Raw genomic sequence first — 12,638 nt, 5'->3', positions numbered from 1 at the left:
TAAATGACACTCGGAGGCCAGAAAAAAACCCTACAAAAAAAAAAAAAACCATACGCGAAAAGGGAAAAATTGAGGCTGGCAGGAAACAAGCCCAAAATTCCACGACCTTTCCTAGGAGGTCAAAAAATGAACGTCAGGATAATAATTACAAGATAAAGCTAAACTTTGCCGGCAGAGAAAGAAGCGTAACTACCGACAATGAACGTCAAAGTTTTTTTTCGAAATACGCGATAACGGCTTGCATACTCGACACTGTCTAGTTATACAAAAATAATAATTCTTCGATCCATGCACACATTTAATGAGCATGCAAGCTAGCGCTTTCAGAAGTACCTCGTTAAACATGTTAAATGATCATTCAAACCATCTTTACAAATAATCAACAGCTAATACGATAGCGGGTAGAGATCAATTCTCTCCTAAAGCTACGCAACCGAAGAAAAGTTTCAATCGTATAGTGAAATTCCATGGTGTTACCATTCAAATGAAATCTCTTTAGCAGTACTTTCACATGGTACTATTTATTTAGTATGTAGTTCTAACTTTTGAGTCTGTGGATGAAATCCTAGGGTGTGACCATTCAAGTGAAACCTCCTTGGGCTATTTATTTTTGTGGATTTTACCAAAAGAAATTTGGATTTTTTGCGAATATGAGTACAGGGGTTAAATACTATTTTGATATCGTTAGGTAGAGGCTACGCCAAGGTCTTTAAACTAGCGCTTGTATGAAAACAATATTTTAATCCCGAGAAATGAAGAATACCTTGCAGTTGGGTTTCGTCAACTCTCCAAGTTGCTTAAAGCACGAAATCCTAAAGCCTTGCCGGAGCACAAGGACATTTCATTGATCTTTGTGCCCGATCTAACAAAAGAAACTTGGAGTTTTCGTGAATTGTTTTGTTTGGTCACTACTGAATGAAATTCAACAACATTGTGAAGAAACAAAGAGGATTTATTTGTGTTAGCCTCACTTTGCGTAAAGAAGTTGAAGAGGAGGGAGTTGACGAAGTCGCCGGGGTAGGGTGCTCTTTAGAATTGATTTAAAACGTGCGCGCTTTTTTCGAGGGAATACGTTACAGTTGAATGGTTAGATTTTAGCACGTAATTCACACTCTTGAAAACACACTTAGTATTAATTTATAAGGAAAGAACAAAGGGAATTTTATGTTTAATGGCTACTTTTTAATGTGATAACCACGATGAAGCTTTTAGCAACACTTTTGCGGACAAAATTATCCAAAAACCAAAGGATTATTGCAATAAATATTTATACATCTACAGAAAACGTTTTGATGCAGTTCATTAAACTCTGATTTTGTCTTCCAGTTAGCTCCCGCTTGTGTTATAAACGTGATAAATAGTACACTCTATTTAAATTCATTTGTTTTTACGATTTGAGCTTCATCCCACAGGACACCCAGCATTCTAAGGACTACAAATAGATTTTAGGAACAAAATAGTGGTTGGTCTCTTTCAAGGAGTGATCAATACACACTACCGTAAGCAATCTTTGCAGCATTGTTGAAACCATGTGCAACAAAGCTGCATGATTAAAAATGTACTACAGTACCCAGGAACATTTTCACAACCGAGTCCCCACGACTCGAATGTCCATTACAGTAAAGAGTAGATTGTAGATCTCTTTGCATCCTGGTTGTTAGGGTGACTCTTCTCTCGTCTCCTCTTGGGTTGTCACATTGGTTGACAAGATGCCCTGGGGAAGAGGGTGGTTCCTTGTGCAGAAATTTACACAGAAGAGTCCTTTAGGTTCAGTTTTCAAATCGCTGAATCCTTCTTCTCCGAATTTCATCCACACTGTCTAGTTCAGGCATTCGGCTCCCAGAAGGGTAAGGTAACGTTCCACCTGGGTATCCATTCATGCCTTGTTCTACTGGGGGAGCTGATGGTTCTGGTCGCACTCTCGGATACAGTCCTTCCCCTTGTAGGGGGTAGGGTTGGGGATATGAAAACTGTCCATCAATGTAAGATGAAGGATTGCGTGGAATTCTGGGATAGAGGCTGTCTTGATGGGTGGGGTAGACTGGTGTGTGTGAACTTGAACCAATTCCAGGAGAGTTGTACCCTCCTGTGGGGTAAGGTGGTGATCTTGATGATGGTCCTCGCCTTTGAGGCCCTGGGTTGTTGGACCACCTGGAAGGTTCCCCTCCAGCATCATCAAGGCTCTCTCTAATTGCAGACTGTATACCTGGATCATAGTCATCTAAAGATGGGGGACGGTTCATGTGGGTTTCTCTGAGACTTGCTCTGATGGCCTGACGTAGGTCCTCATCTTCAGAATCACTTGATTGAGTTGAATAACGCCTGCGACCTGCAAGGCAAGACACGTCGTAAGCCTTTTTATCTCTAGATTTAGTTATGGACATGTGACAAACTAAATGTTTTTTTTGGTATCATGAACAAATCGTTTGGTGTGACCATTAAAATGAAACCTTTTCAGCAGTACATAACCTGGCACCTTTTGTTTTTCAGTATTTTGTACCATGGCAGGATTAACTCAGTCGGTAGAGCGTTTGACTGCAGAGCGCCAGGTCGTGGGTTCGATTCCTGGGGCCGGACCAATACTCAGGGTCTTAAAATGACTGAGAAATGAAGGTACTTCCTTTGCACTGCAACAGCAAGACCTTCGCGTGGCTCGGATGACCACATAAAATGGCGGTCCCGACTCCATTAGGAGACGTAAAAATAGTGTCCCCAATTAGCACTTTCGTGCTAAATACACTGACACTCAAATAAAAAGTGCATTTTTTTTTTTTTTACAGAAAAAAAATTTCAATTTTTCTTGAATGAGGTCTTGAGTAGTTTTGGCTATTCTGGCTCCAAAGGTCTGTTTCCAAAATACCTAGGATGATTGTACCCACATCCATGATTTACCAAAACTTCTGGAATAGGCACAATTTTAGGTAATAAAACTTGTGGCACAAAAGTTCCAAAAATAAGAGATTGCTATTTTCGCCAAAATCACCACTCTCCAAGTGGCATCAAATTTGAATCACCAGCTATTTGGCGATTTTTGCCATTGCATGCATTTTTGGATATGCGGTAAGTGTGTTTTTCATGCCACGATCAGATGGCAAACCTTTCATTAGCCAACTCTGAGCTAATAACTCATTTGAGTAGGAAGTTTTTACATTGGCAAGCCGTTGATTAAAGTAAGATGCCGACTTGTACATTGAAAAGGTAATTAAACAATATGTTACAACATTGTTACTATCCTGTGAGACCTAAAGATGCCTATCCAAACAGTTTTTCAAGGCAGGTAAAAGGGTGGGGATTTTAATGTTCATTCTTTTGAAAAGTTGTATGCCCCCCCCCCCCCCCCCACCTCCTCTAAAAAAAAAAAAATGCCCTGCCTTAGACGTGAGTTGACAGAAGTCTATGAGTTTCTTCTTACCTGTTGTTCCCGCATGATAAGTGTAGGACTGTCTCATTCGCCGTGTTATACCAGAGCCTAATAAAACAGAAAGGGTTTGTTTGTTTGGTAAAATTGAAACTCTTTGAATGGACAAAATTTCTTTGAAGACATTTACTTCAAATTTGAGAAATTAGTAGTGTAATCAAATAAAGCTGGCATAAATTTCATAACTGCCTGGTATGTGAATTCCTTGCTCATATCAAATGCAGCTTCTGATTGTTGGTAGTGTTGATTAAAAACCAATGAATACATCAATCAAACCAGATATACTTTGTTTATGTGCGTCACAGATCTGCTCTGATCTTATCTCTGGTTGCAGATTTAAAAAATGATTTGGACTGATACTTATTTGAATCATGTTTGCACAAAGGTTTATCAGATCTGAGCTGAAAACAGGTCTCACTAGCATTGTTGTTATTTCACCCCTTTTTGAGATGAGGGTTGTGGAGACTAGTGAAGGCCAATTTATTGGGAATGACAGCATGCAGATCTGACTTGAAAAAATGGACTGTTTGTCAGAGATAACACTAATAACATCTACGTAACTAGAACATCAGTACTTGACAATAGCTAAAGCTGCCAGGGACAAGCAATTTGTCAACTCTTTGAAATTAACAACTCAACTTGTATTGTAGAGAACTTTTCGATATGGCCAAGATTATGTCTTTGATGTGGGATAATAATCTTAGGATGCTCACCTGCTCCACTCACTGTGTCCATGATGTACTTTAAAGGACCCTTGACATACATCAGTCCCACAAGAATTCCAGCTAAGTGACCAGTGAATGAGGCATTGGGAAGCAATAGCTGTATCAAAACCAGTTCAGCCCAGCATGCCCATCTCATGGGCACAGGGAACATACCCATCACCATGGAGACACCAGAGGGGAGATTGTAAGTTGTTAGAACCTTTAATGCAAAGATGACCCCGGAAAATCCCGCGGCACAAGTACTGATGTAGGAGAAGTTCCCTGTGATGTTTGCTAGAGCGAGATCTAAACCTACAAGCACTACATTTGTTAAAACCGTAAACACAGCCAAGATGTACAGAAATTTCGAGCTGCCCATTCGTCCTTCAAGAGAAATGCCCTTCCAAACAAAGGAGGCCATATTGTAGTACAGATGAAAGTCATCCAAGTGATAAAAGGCCGCGAAAAGAAGTCTTTTCCACTCGCCATTAAACCAGACGTGCTGAGCACTGACACAGGCGTTTCCGAGAGATGGAAGATCGTTCAATAGTCCAAGGTAAACTGCAACATTAATGCCAATAAACGACAGTGTTACTGGAGGGATTCGGTTGAAACCGATGTTATAAAGTTGGCTGAGCAGAAATAAGAGCCCGATTCCTGGTCCACGTCTCCTTCGCTGATACATTTATACCAATAATTGTCTCTTATCAGAATTGCATTTGATCGTCAGTTTGAAATGTCTGTATGATACTGGACGATATTTGCGTTCCTTAAAAGCGAAAATCGCGACACTGACGTGTAAACTTTGTGTTCAATTTCAAAAAGTGTTAAGTCATCACTTTTCATCTGTCTTCCCCGCCATGTTTTTAAGGACGAGGGAAGGACAACATTTCAACTTAGGAGGAGAGGGGTAAGTGCATTATTTTTCTTAGTGTTGGGTTTCACTTCATCTACCTAAAAGTGTAAATAATGGTAATCTTATAGGAATTTTAATAAAAAAGGAATTTAAATCTATCTTCGTCTCATTGAAAACGTAAATATTAATCTACTTTTTGACTGTGAAAATCACGCCAGTCTTACCCTCCCCTGGCCTGTATTGTTTCGTACTTAGACCAGCGGTTGTTCCCATTAGCCTTTCAGTTCCAAGATGGCGGCGGCTCTTACCACCGGTGAGTTTCCCGTTCATGGCCTTTTACCCAAACGAGAAACCGGAGCCGACCGCTTTCTAGCGAAATATCCGGAGTACGATGGACGAGGAATTGTGATCGCTATTTTCGACACTGGTGTTGATCCAGGAGCACCCGGCCTGCAGGTAGGACTCCATGATAAGATAAAATTCTTTTAAGGGCAATCTACTGTTCTTGTTCTAAAACATTTTGACGTTTAGCTTATATTCTCCCCATTTGTGGATTGTTTTTCTCGTTAGGAGTAAACAAGGATCATTTTATTTTTAGCTTGTTTATTCCTTTCAACGCAAAAGATTTGACAGGTGTCATTTTCGATAAACTTCCACTTAAGCTTTAAAATTAATTATGCATACAATTTGGAGCCGTGTCAAGGTTTTTTGACAATCCAGGCCACCATCAAGGCTGCATGTTATAGACCCACATCAAGGCCCTTTTGACAGAAGGAAAAGGTTTCACGATCCTATGGCATTTTCACGGACAAGTTTATTTTTTCATCTGTTTGATTTTGCTACAATTTTATTGTATTATTACATAAGACTTAAGTCTAACAAACCAGTCTCCAAACGTACAATGTAAGTTCCTCACCTTCACTCCTTGCCCTAATTTTAATACACCTTCTATTACACCTGCATCAACTGCTAGATGCAATGTAACCCAGTGCAAAAATTCTGCTCATAGGCCAGTGCTGTCATTAGATATTGTGGCCTACGAACACAGCTCTCTTGCTCCTCACATGATAAGCAAGGAGAGTTGGCTGTTTTCGAACGCTATGTTCTTAGTAGCCGGCAGCATTCTTTTTTTAGAGGGTAACTGCAGGACAACCAGCTGCACTAAGTTTGAACAATAAGAGGATTTGTAGGAGGCTACTTTCCTTGAGAGACCAGCTAGCCTTTAATAATGATAGCCCTGAAATATGGTGTTTTTTATATCAGTTTTGGGTGATGATGTTTCTTTGATCTCATGCTCATGGCATAAACTGATCACAATCATCTTTTCTTGCAAATTAAATAGTATCATAGCAAACAGAGAATGAAGAGTGGCTAGAGAAGAGCTATTCATATTAATTTTCCTTCTATACAACTGTATGCAAGATTAAACAGTGGTGTAAAAAAAAATTATCAGTGTGGTCATAACATGTGTATGGTGTACTATAGTGTGCATGCACAGGGTTAGTCAAGGATGTAAAAAATCATCAGAGTGGTGAGAACTTTTCATTTTGTGATATCAAATAAAAATTACTTATTAGGAAACGCCTGATGGACGACGTAAGATTGTTGATTTGATTGATGCCAGTGGAAGTGGTGATGTTGATACTTCTACTGTGTGTGAAGCTACAGATGGTTACTTGAATGGGCTGACTGGAAGAAAGCTAAAGGTTTGTTGTATGTTTACACTGAGTTCATTCATCTGTTAACTGCTTACAAGTTAGAATTCTTTATCCTTGTCCAAGGGTTCTTAATGTTTAAGCACAGTCTAACATAATTAACCATTTCATAATACGTGAAATACCAAATTTCATTGCTGAAAGCCTCCAGGCAAGCTGCACACTAATATATTGGGTGTCCTGTGGTTCCTTGGGTGTCTTGTCGCTATTTATAGGCGTTACAATCTAAACTTTTGTATCAGGATGATTTTTAGTAGATATGACCAGTGGTATCATTATAATATTAAACATAAAATGATCGTAACTCACCTATTATGTCAGTCTCATTGTGCTAAGTTTTGCATATTTTGGCATGCACAAACAGTTTCAAATTATTTTTGTATGACTGTAAACTGTTCAATAAAGGCTGCCTTATGAATGTCATAGACCTTATAGGTTGCCAAATTTTTATTGCACATTTTTTAAAACTTTAAGTGAAATATTCTGATCAAGGGCTACATTCTCATTCCAATTGCTTTGTCTTCCTCTGAAACAAGTAGAGAATTTAGAGAATGATGTGCAAAGAGCCTTTCTCTACTCAACCCATGAATAATACTCATTTCGATCATTATCCCTTTAATGTTATTATAATTGTGAGTAAAAGATTGTCTATTCTTTATACAGATACCAGATGACTGGGAGAACCCTTCTGGAAAGTATCATATTGGAATTAAAAGTGCATACAGTTTATTTCCAGCTAAACTGAAGGAGAGACGTGTGGTAAGTTATGAACAATAGCAAATCACATGGGTAGTGTAGGAGCTGCTTGGAAGGTCTCTGCTAATTGGTTGCAGGAAACAGTGACATGTCATTCTCCCAATTGTTTTAGTATTGTTTGGGGTCAGGGAAGTGCACCATTGGTGACTTCTCAGGGCTGTGCTCTAGTAGAGCCCGGTGGCCCCTGGCGCCTAACGTTTGCCCTCAGGTGACTAGAAAATCTCAGATTTTTCATACAGATCATATGCTGGGCACCCTAGATTTTACAGTTTCAAAGCACTGGGCTCCCTTCAATTTTCCTGAGAGCACAGCCTTGCTTCTCCTCTGAGCTGCTGCTACATGCCAATCAGGACCCCCCCCCCCCCCCAACCTCCCATCTCCGGCACTATTTCTCTGAAAGCTAGAACCAAGGGCATGGCTGGGAATGGTGGGAGGGGGGGGAGGGGAGGGGAGGGTGTCTGTGACCCTATTCAGGAAACAGTGATTGTTATAAAACAAAATGTATCATGAAAAAAGCTGATGAAGCTCTACAAAACTAGTGGAATTTTTTACGGAATATCTACTGAAGAATCCTGAACACTGTGTTTTCAAATTTGCAAGAGCTGAGGGTTTCAAGGGTACATGTAATCCCATCTTCTTTTGAAGGATGATGTCACTGAACCCCTTATTGACAATCACGTTTATGCTGTATACTCTCAGTCTTAGTTCTTGCTCTCAGTCCATTGCTAGCCTTATTGTTGTTTACTTTTCAGAAAGAGAGACGTGATAAGCTTTGGAATCCTTACAATCAGGCTTGCATGGCGGAGACAGCAAGAAGGCTGGATCAGTGGGATGCAGAACACCCCAGTCCTTCTGCAGTAGGTTTCATTTTTGAGTTCCTGTCATTAGCGATTGCTAGTTAGACCTACAATCCAGGGGAACAAGGGTGGTGCAGTGGTGAGAACATTTCCTTCCCACCATTGTGGTTCATGTCTTGGTGTTGACGCCATATGTGGGTTGAGTTTTTTATTAGTTCCTCCTTTGCTCTGAGAGGTTTTTGTCCTGGCATCTCCATTTTCCCCTTTCTTCCAAACTAAAATTTCCAAATTCCAATCTGACCAGGAAAGGTAGACGGAGAACCACTATGTGCTACCTGCATATAGGTCGGTGGAATGTTTATATAAAATATTAGTCATTGATATGTTGCCAGAGCAAGGTTTACATGTAATACAACATTATCTCAGAAGATAAAAATTTTCAGTAGCTGGAGGGACAACATGAAATTCTAAACTGTATGTCCTCCACCATACTCTAAACTATGACCCATTACATAGAGGTTATGCTCAAGGGTATTGCCAGCACTTGTATAAGGGTGGTGCGAAAACAACATTTTAACCAGGAAATGAAGAAATTATAGAGAATGTGAAAGTGTGAAAATGGTGAAGTGTGAGCAAAATAACTTTTCATTTATCTTTTTCTTGATTTATCAGCAAGAAAAATTAATCAAGGAAGATCTCCAAGTTCAAGTAGAAATGCTTACCAGCCTTGATAAGAGCTACTCTGATACTGGCCCAGTCTTTGATTGTGTTGTGTTTCACGATGGACACACTTGGAGGTTTGCAGATAGTTAGATAGATACCAGTACTTTTTTTAATGAGGGTTTCTTTTGATATCCACAGATAACAATGCCACTCATGGCCCTCAACAAAAATAAAACAGATAAAAGTTAATGAGCCTTGAAAAATAATTATAATCCTAGAAAGTCTCATATACAAAAAAATATATTATTTTCACTACAATAATTTGTGTTCATTATCAATAACAGACATTATCTCAGGTATGTTTTCAGTTTCAGCGAAAATGCACTGATTGAATGTGATTCTTTAGCATCTCTGGAGCTTGTTCCAGCTCCTAGCTGCTGAAAAGTTGAATGCATTCTTGGCCATACTAGTTCTAACTTTTGGGAGGATCAAATTCTGTTTTGGCCCTTTGTGTTTCTTGTATTATTAAGATTGGTCAGATTTTATGCAGAATAATTGTTCTCTATAGATAGGGCACTCATTTGTTACACGGGCAGGTACATGAGTGTGGAAGTGAAACCCACAGGCACAACATGTTAGATCATTTTAATGCAAGATATTGTTTATAAATACTTTGCTGCCCACCACATTGCCCGATGTTGAACAAAATTAATTGTGAGTTTGGTAATGGTGAAGATTAAGTTCAATGTCCATTGTACATCATTTTCAACGTTTCTTTTTACCACAGTTGTGAACAACACTGTGGCATTCCTTTAGCTACACGGTTCAACATATTCTGTTCCCGGACACATGATTGCTTCAATGACTAAAGCTGTTTTATTTTTGCCTTATTAGGGCATGTATCGACACATCTGAAAGTGGAGATTTGGCCAGTTGTACTGTGCTGTCAAACTACAGGGAGTGTGGACAATATGCCACTTTTGGAAAAGATGGTAATACTGTCTAACCTTATACTAACATTGAATGATTAACTCACAGGCAACATCTCACAGTGACTTGAACTTGTCCTCATCTTGTTTGAGCCTTTTTAGTATCCAAGAGACGGGGAATGCTATTCTTCTTCATTGTTGAGAGAGGATTCTTGTGGGGTGGTGAGGGGGACTTTCTGGATGAAAATGTTCTGGAAAGTTGTTTTCAATAGTTAGTAGACGAGTATGTTTTTGGCTTGAGTTTTTTCGTTGGTGTTAAAATAAAAGAAATATGCTGACGTTGTCCATTTTATGGCACAAGTGGTTGTTTGTTGTTATTTTCATTTTCTTCATGATTAATTTGATTTATTACAATCTATAGAACAAGAAAATTAAATTGAATATATATGGGCCAAAGGATAATCGGCAAAGGAGTCCTACACCCCAACCAAAAGATTTCTATATGGGACATTATATGAAGCCTTACATGATGTACAGACTATAAAAATTAATTTGTTGATCATTGTAATGATGAAATAATCTTTGCCAGTGACCAAATACATGTAAAAATGTCCCAGAAACCATACAATGAATATAAAAGTGCAAATTTTGAGAAAAAAAATTGGTCAAATTTCAAACTAAAGCACAGAAAAGCTCAAAAGTCTATTTTATCTGGGAGATTTGGTGACCCGTACGGGAGAGCAGGAGATCAGTGCTGTTACCCGGGAGAGTTGGCATAATCTGCAGCAGCCTTTGTAGAGAAATGAGAAGTTGATTTTCTGATTCACAGTTGTTTACTCTTGGAGGTCGTATTAACATGTATACCGGTACACGTTTAATCGACATATACCTGATGAAATGAAGGTTTCTTTGGGCATTGGGCAATTATTGCGCACTGGAAAGGCTGTTGTTTGGTGGTCACTCAAGCAAATCATTGCAATGAGTTCTGTAAAGGCAAACACCCAAATGCCCCAAATGGTCAAAGCAATCTTGTTTGAATATTAAAGGTATAAATTAATTATGCAGAGTACTAAATGAATAATATTAAGTATTCAAGTTGATATGTTTCAACCTGAATACATGTACTTAATTCAGACTTAAATGACTGGATGCTTCCACATTTTTCAGATTTACTTAATTATAGTGTTAACATTTATGAAGAGGGCAAGGTATTATCCATAGTAGCGAACGGAGGTGAGTTAATATGAAGAGTTGTAAAATAATAACATCACAATGGACAAACCTCCTCATAATGAACCCCTAACCTTTAAGGCAAAGACCTTCATTTAAGAAATGATATTCCTTGCTAAAAATCCACAGAAATGGGAAGGAAATTAATACTGTAACTCAACAAAATCACCTGATGTACACAGTACACAGTCCTGCAGTACACAGGAGAAACATTGTGATCAATATGTGAAAATCATGAGACAATTAATGACAGAGGAAACCCATTATAGGAGCAGATACCCTGTACATATATAAAGTAGAATGAATTTTTTTTCTGCCTCAATTTATAACTCACCAAGAATATGCTTTCTTTTGCAATAAGATACCCGTAGTCAAATGACTGTTTGAGAGAATTTTGAAATCAATAAATCACCTGTAAAGGGTGTAAAACTTTTACAGTAGGACCTCGGCAACTCAAACTCAGATAACTTGAACTCCCCGCTAAGTGCAACAAACAGATCATGTATTTGACAGTCATTTCCCTGTATTATCTTCAAGATGCATAATTGTGTTACAATTTCGGATTTGTACACTGCTGCATACTGAATATCACCATGAAAAAATTGAAGATTCAATTGGCCCCAATAACTTGAACCCCCGCTCACTCGAACTGTTTTTTGTTTCCCTCCAGAGTTTGAGTTACCATCGTTCTACTGTATTATTATTATTATTATTATTATTATTATTATTATTATTTTTATTATTGCATTATACCCCAGGAATTAGGTTATATATTAATGTCATCAAACTTTCACAGGGTTTTAATAGTTTTTTTAAAGTTCAAAATGAAAATCTAGGCTAAAATTATTTCAGCCTAGTTTGATTCTCTATTTGCTACGTCAGAAACCAAAAAAAAATAAAAGTTCAAATCAAATTAGCTAGAGTCAGGGATTAGTGTTCTGAATATAGGAACAAGGGGATATAAAAACTGAGAGTTAAACAAGGCTGAAATGATCTAAACATGAATTTCATCTTGAACTGTGACAACTATTTGTCATTCAAGTAATTATAAGTGTTTGTGATTTATTTACTTAAAGGTACTCATGGCACCCATGTAGCCAGTATAGCAGCTGGTTATTGTGCAGATGATCCTGCACTGACAGGCATGGCACCCGGTGCCCAGGTGGGTAAAGTAAGGTTCCATTGCAGAAGTACCATGTTTCAGCTACAAGGGTAATTTTCCACTGGCTGAGTATACTGAAATAAGTGGAAAATGTTTTTCTCACTCACCACTGAGGACCTGGTTATAGGTCATGTGACCAAAAGGGACTAACAATTGCTTTTGTTGCGTCCGCCATTACTGAACTTCCCACCCACCCGCCCTAAGATTTCAGTTTTGTGGACTGTTTAAATGTAATGTGCAACTTCGTAATTTTGTTAGTGTCCCACCTTTCTATGGGTATGGTATGTGTACACTTTTATGAATTTGGAATAAAGGTCAGGCTGCGGCAGTCGGCTTGGCATGGCTACCAGTGGTGTGTGAGAAAAAATATTATTTAGTTTGCTTTCCTCTAATAACAATCATGCTACA

At 38.6% G+C, this 12,638-nt stretch overlaps 2 protein-coding genes across 2 annotated transcripts in view; one reads left to right on the top strand and one right to left on the bottom strand.

The window, feature by feature from the left end:
* Positions 1-1,353: 1,353 nt before the first annotated feature.
* LOC140950780 (rhomboid-related protein 4-like) lies at positions 1,354-4,893 on the bottom strand. The gene is made up of 3 exons (XM_073400012.1): positions 4,132-4,893; positions 3,413-3,469; positions 1,354-2,329 (listed from the first exon to the last, which is right to left on the bottom strand). The coding sequence occupies exons 1-3, from the start codon at positions 4,805-4,807 to the stop codon at positions 1,770-1,772; spliced, it is 1,293 nt and encodes a 430-aa protein (XP_073256113.1). The 5' UTR covers positions 4,808-4,893; the 3' UTR covers positions 1,354-1,769.
* A 344-nt stretch (positions 4,894-5,237) lies between these two features.
* The window catches only part of LOC140950355 (tripeptidyl-peptidase 2-like), a 36,113-nt gene continuing 28,712 nt past the window's right edge, over positions 5,238-12,638 (top strand). Inside the window, exons 1-8 of the mRNA XM_073399562.1 lie at positions 5,238-5,434; positions 6,556-6,684; positions 7,357-7,452; positions 8,202-8,306; positions 8,919-9,043; positions 9,804-9,901; positions 11,006-11,071; positions 12,145-12,230. Of these exons, the coding sequence (XP_073255663.1) occupies positions 5,270-5,434; positions 6,556-6,684; positions 7,357-7,452; positions 8,202-8,306; positions 8,919-9,043; positions 9,804-9,901; positions 11,006-11,071; positions 12,145-12,230 (870 nt within the window). The 5' untranslated portion in view covers positions 5,238-5,269. The remainder of the gene's footprint in view (positions 5,435-6,555; positions 6,685-7,356; positions 7,453-8,201; positions 8,307-8,918; positions 9,044-9,803; positions 9,902-11,005; positions 11,072-12,144; positions 12,231-12,638) is intronic.

The sequence above is a fragment of the Porites lutea genome, chromosome 10 (assembly GCF_958299795.1).
Source record: "Porites lutea chromosome 10, jaPorLute2.1, whole genome shotgun sequence".
NCBI lineage: Eukaryota > Metazoa > Cnidaria > Anthozoa > Scleractinia > Poritidae > Porites > Porites lutea.
Note: the sequence above shows the minus strand (reverse complement) of the source record. Positions and strands in the feature narration are given on the sequence as shown.

Coding starts and splice junctions, on each gene's coding strand:
- LOC140950780 (XM_073400012.1), bottom strand. CDS start 4,807: ATGTATCAGCGAAGGAGACGTGGACCAGGAATCGGGCTCTTATTTCTG. Junction 3,470..4,131: donor GGACACAGTGAGTGGAGCAG/GTGAGCATCCTA, acceptor CTGTTTTATTAG/GCTCTGGTATAACACGGCGA. Junction 2,330..3,412: donor TTATCATGCGGGAACAACAG/GTAAGAAGAAAC, acceptor CTTGCCTTGCAG/GTCGCAGGCGTTATTCAACT.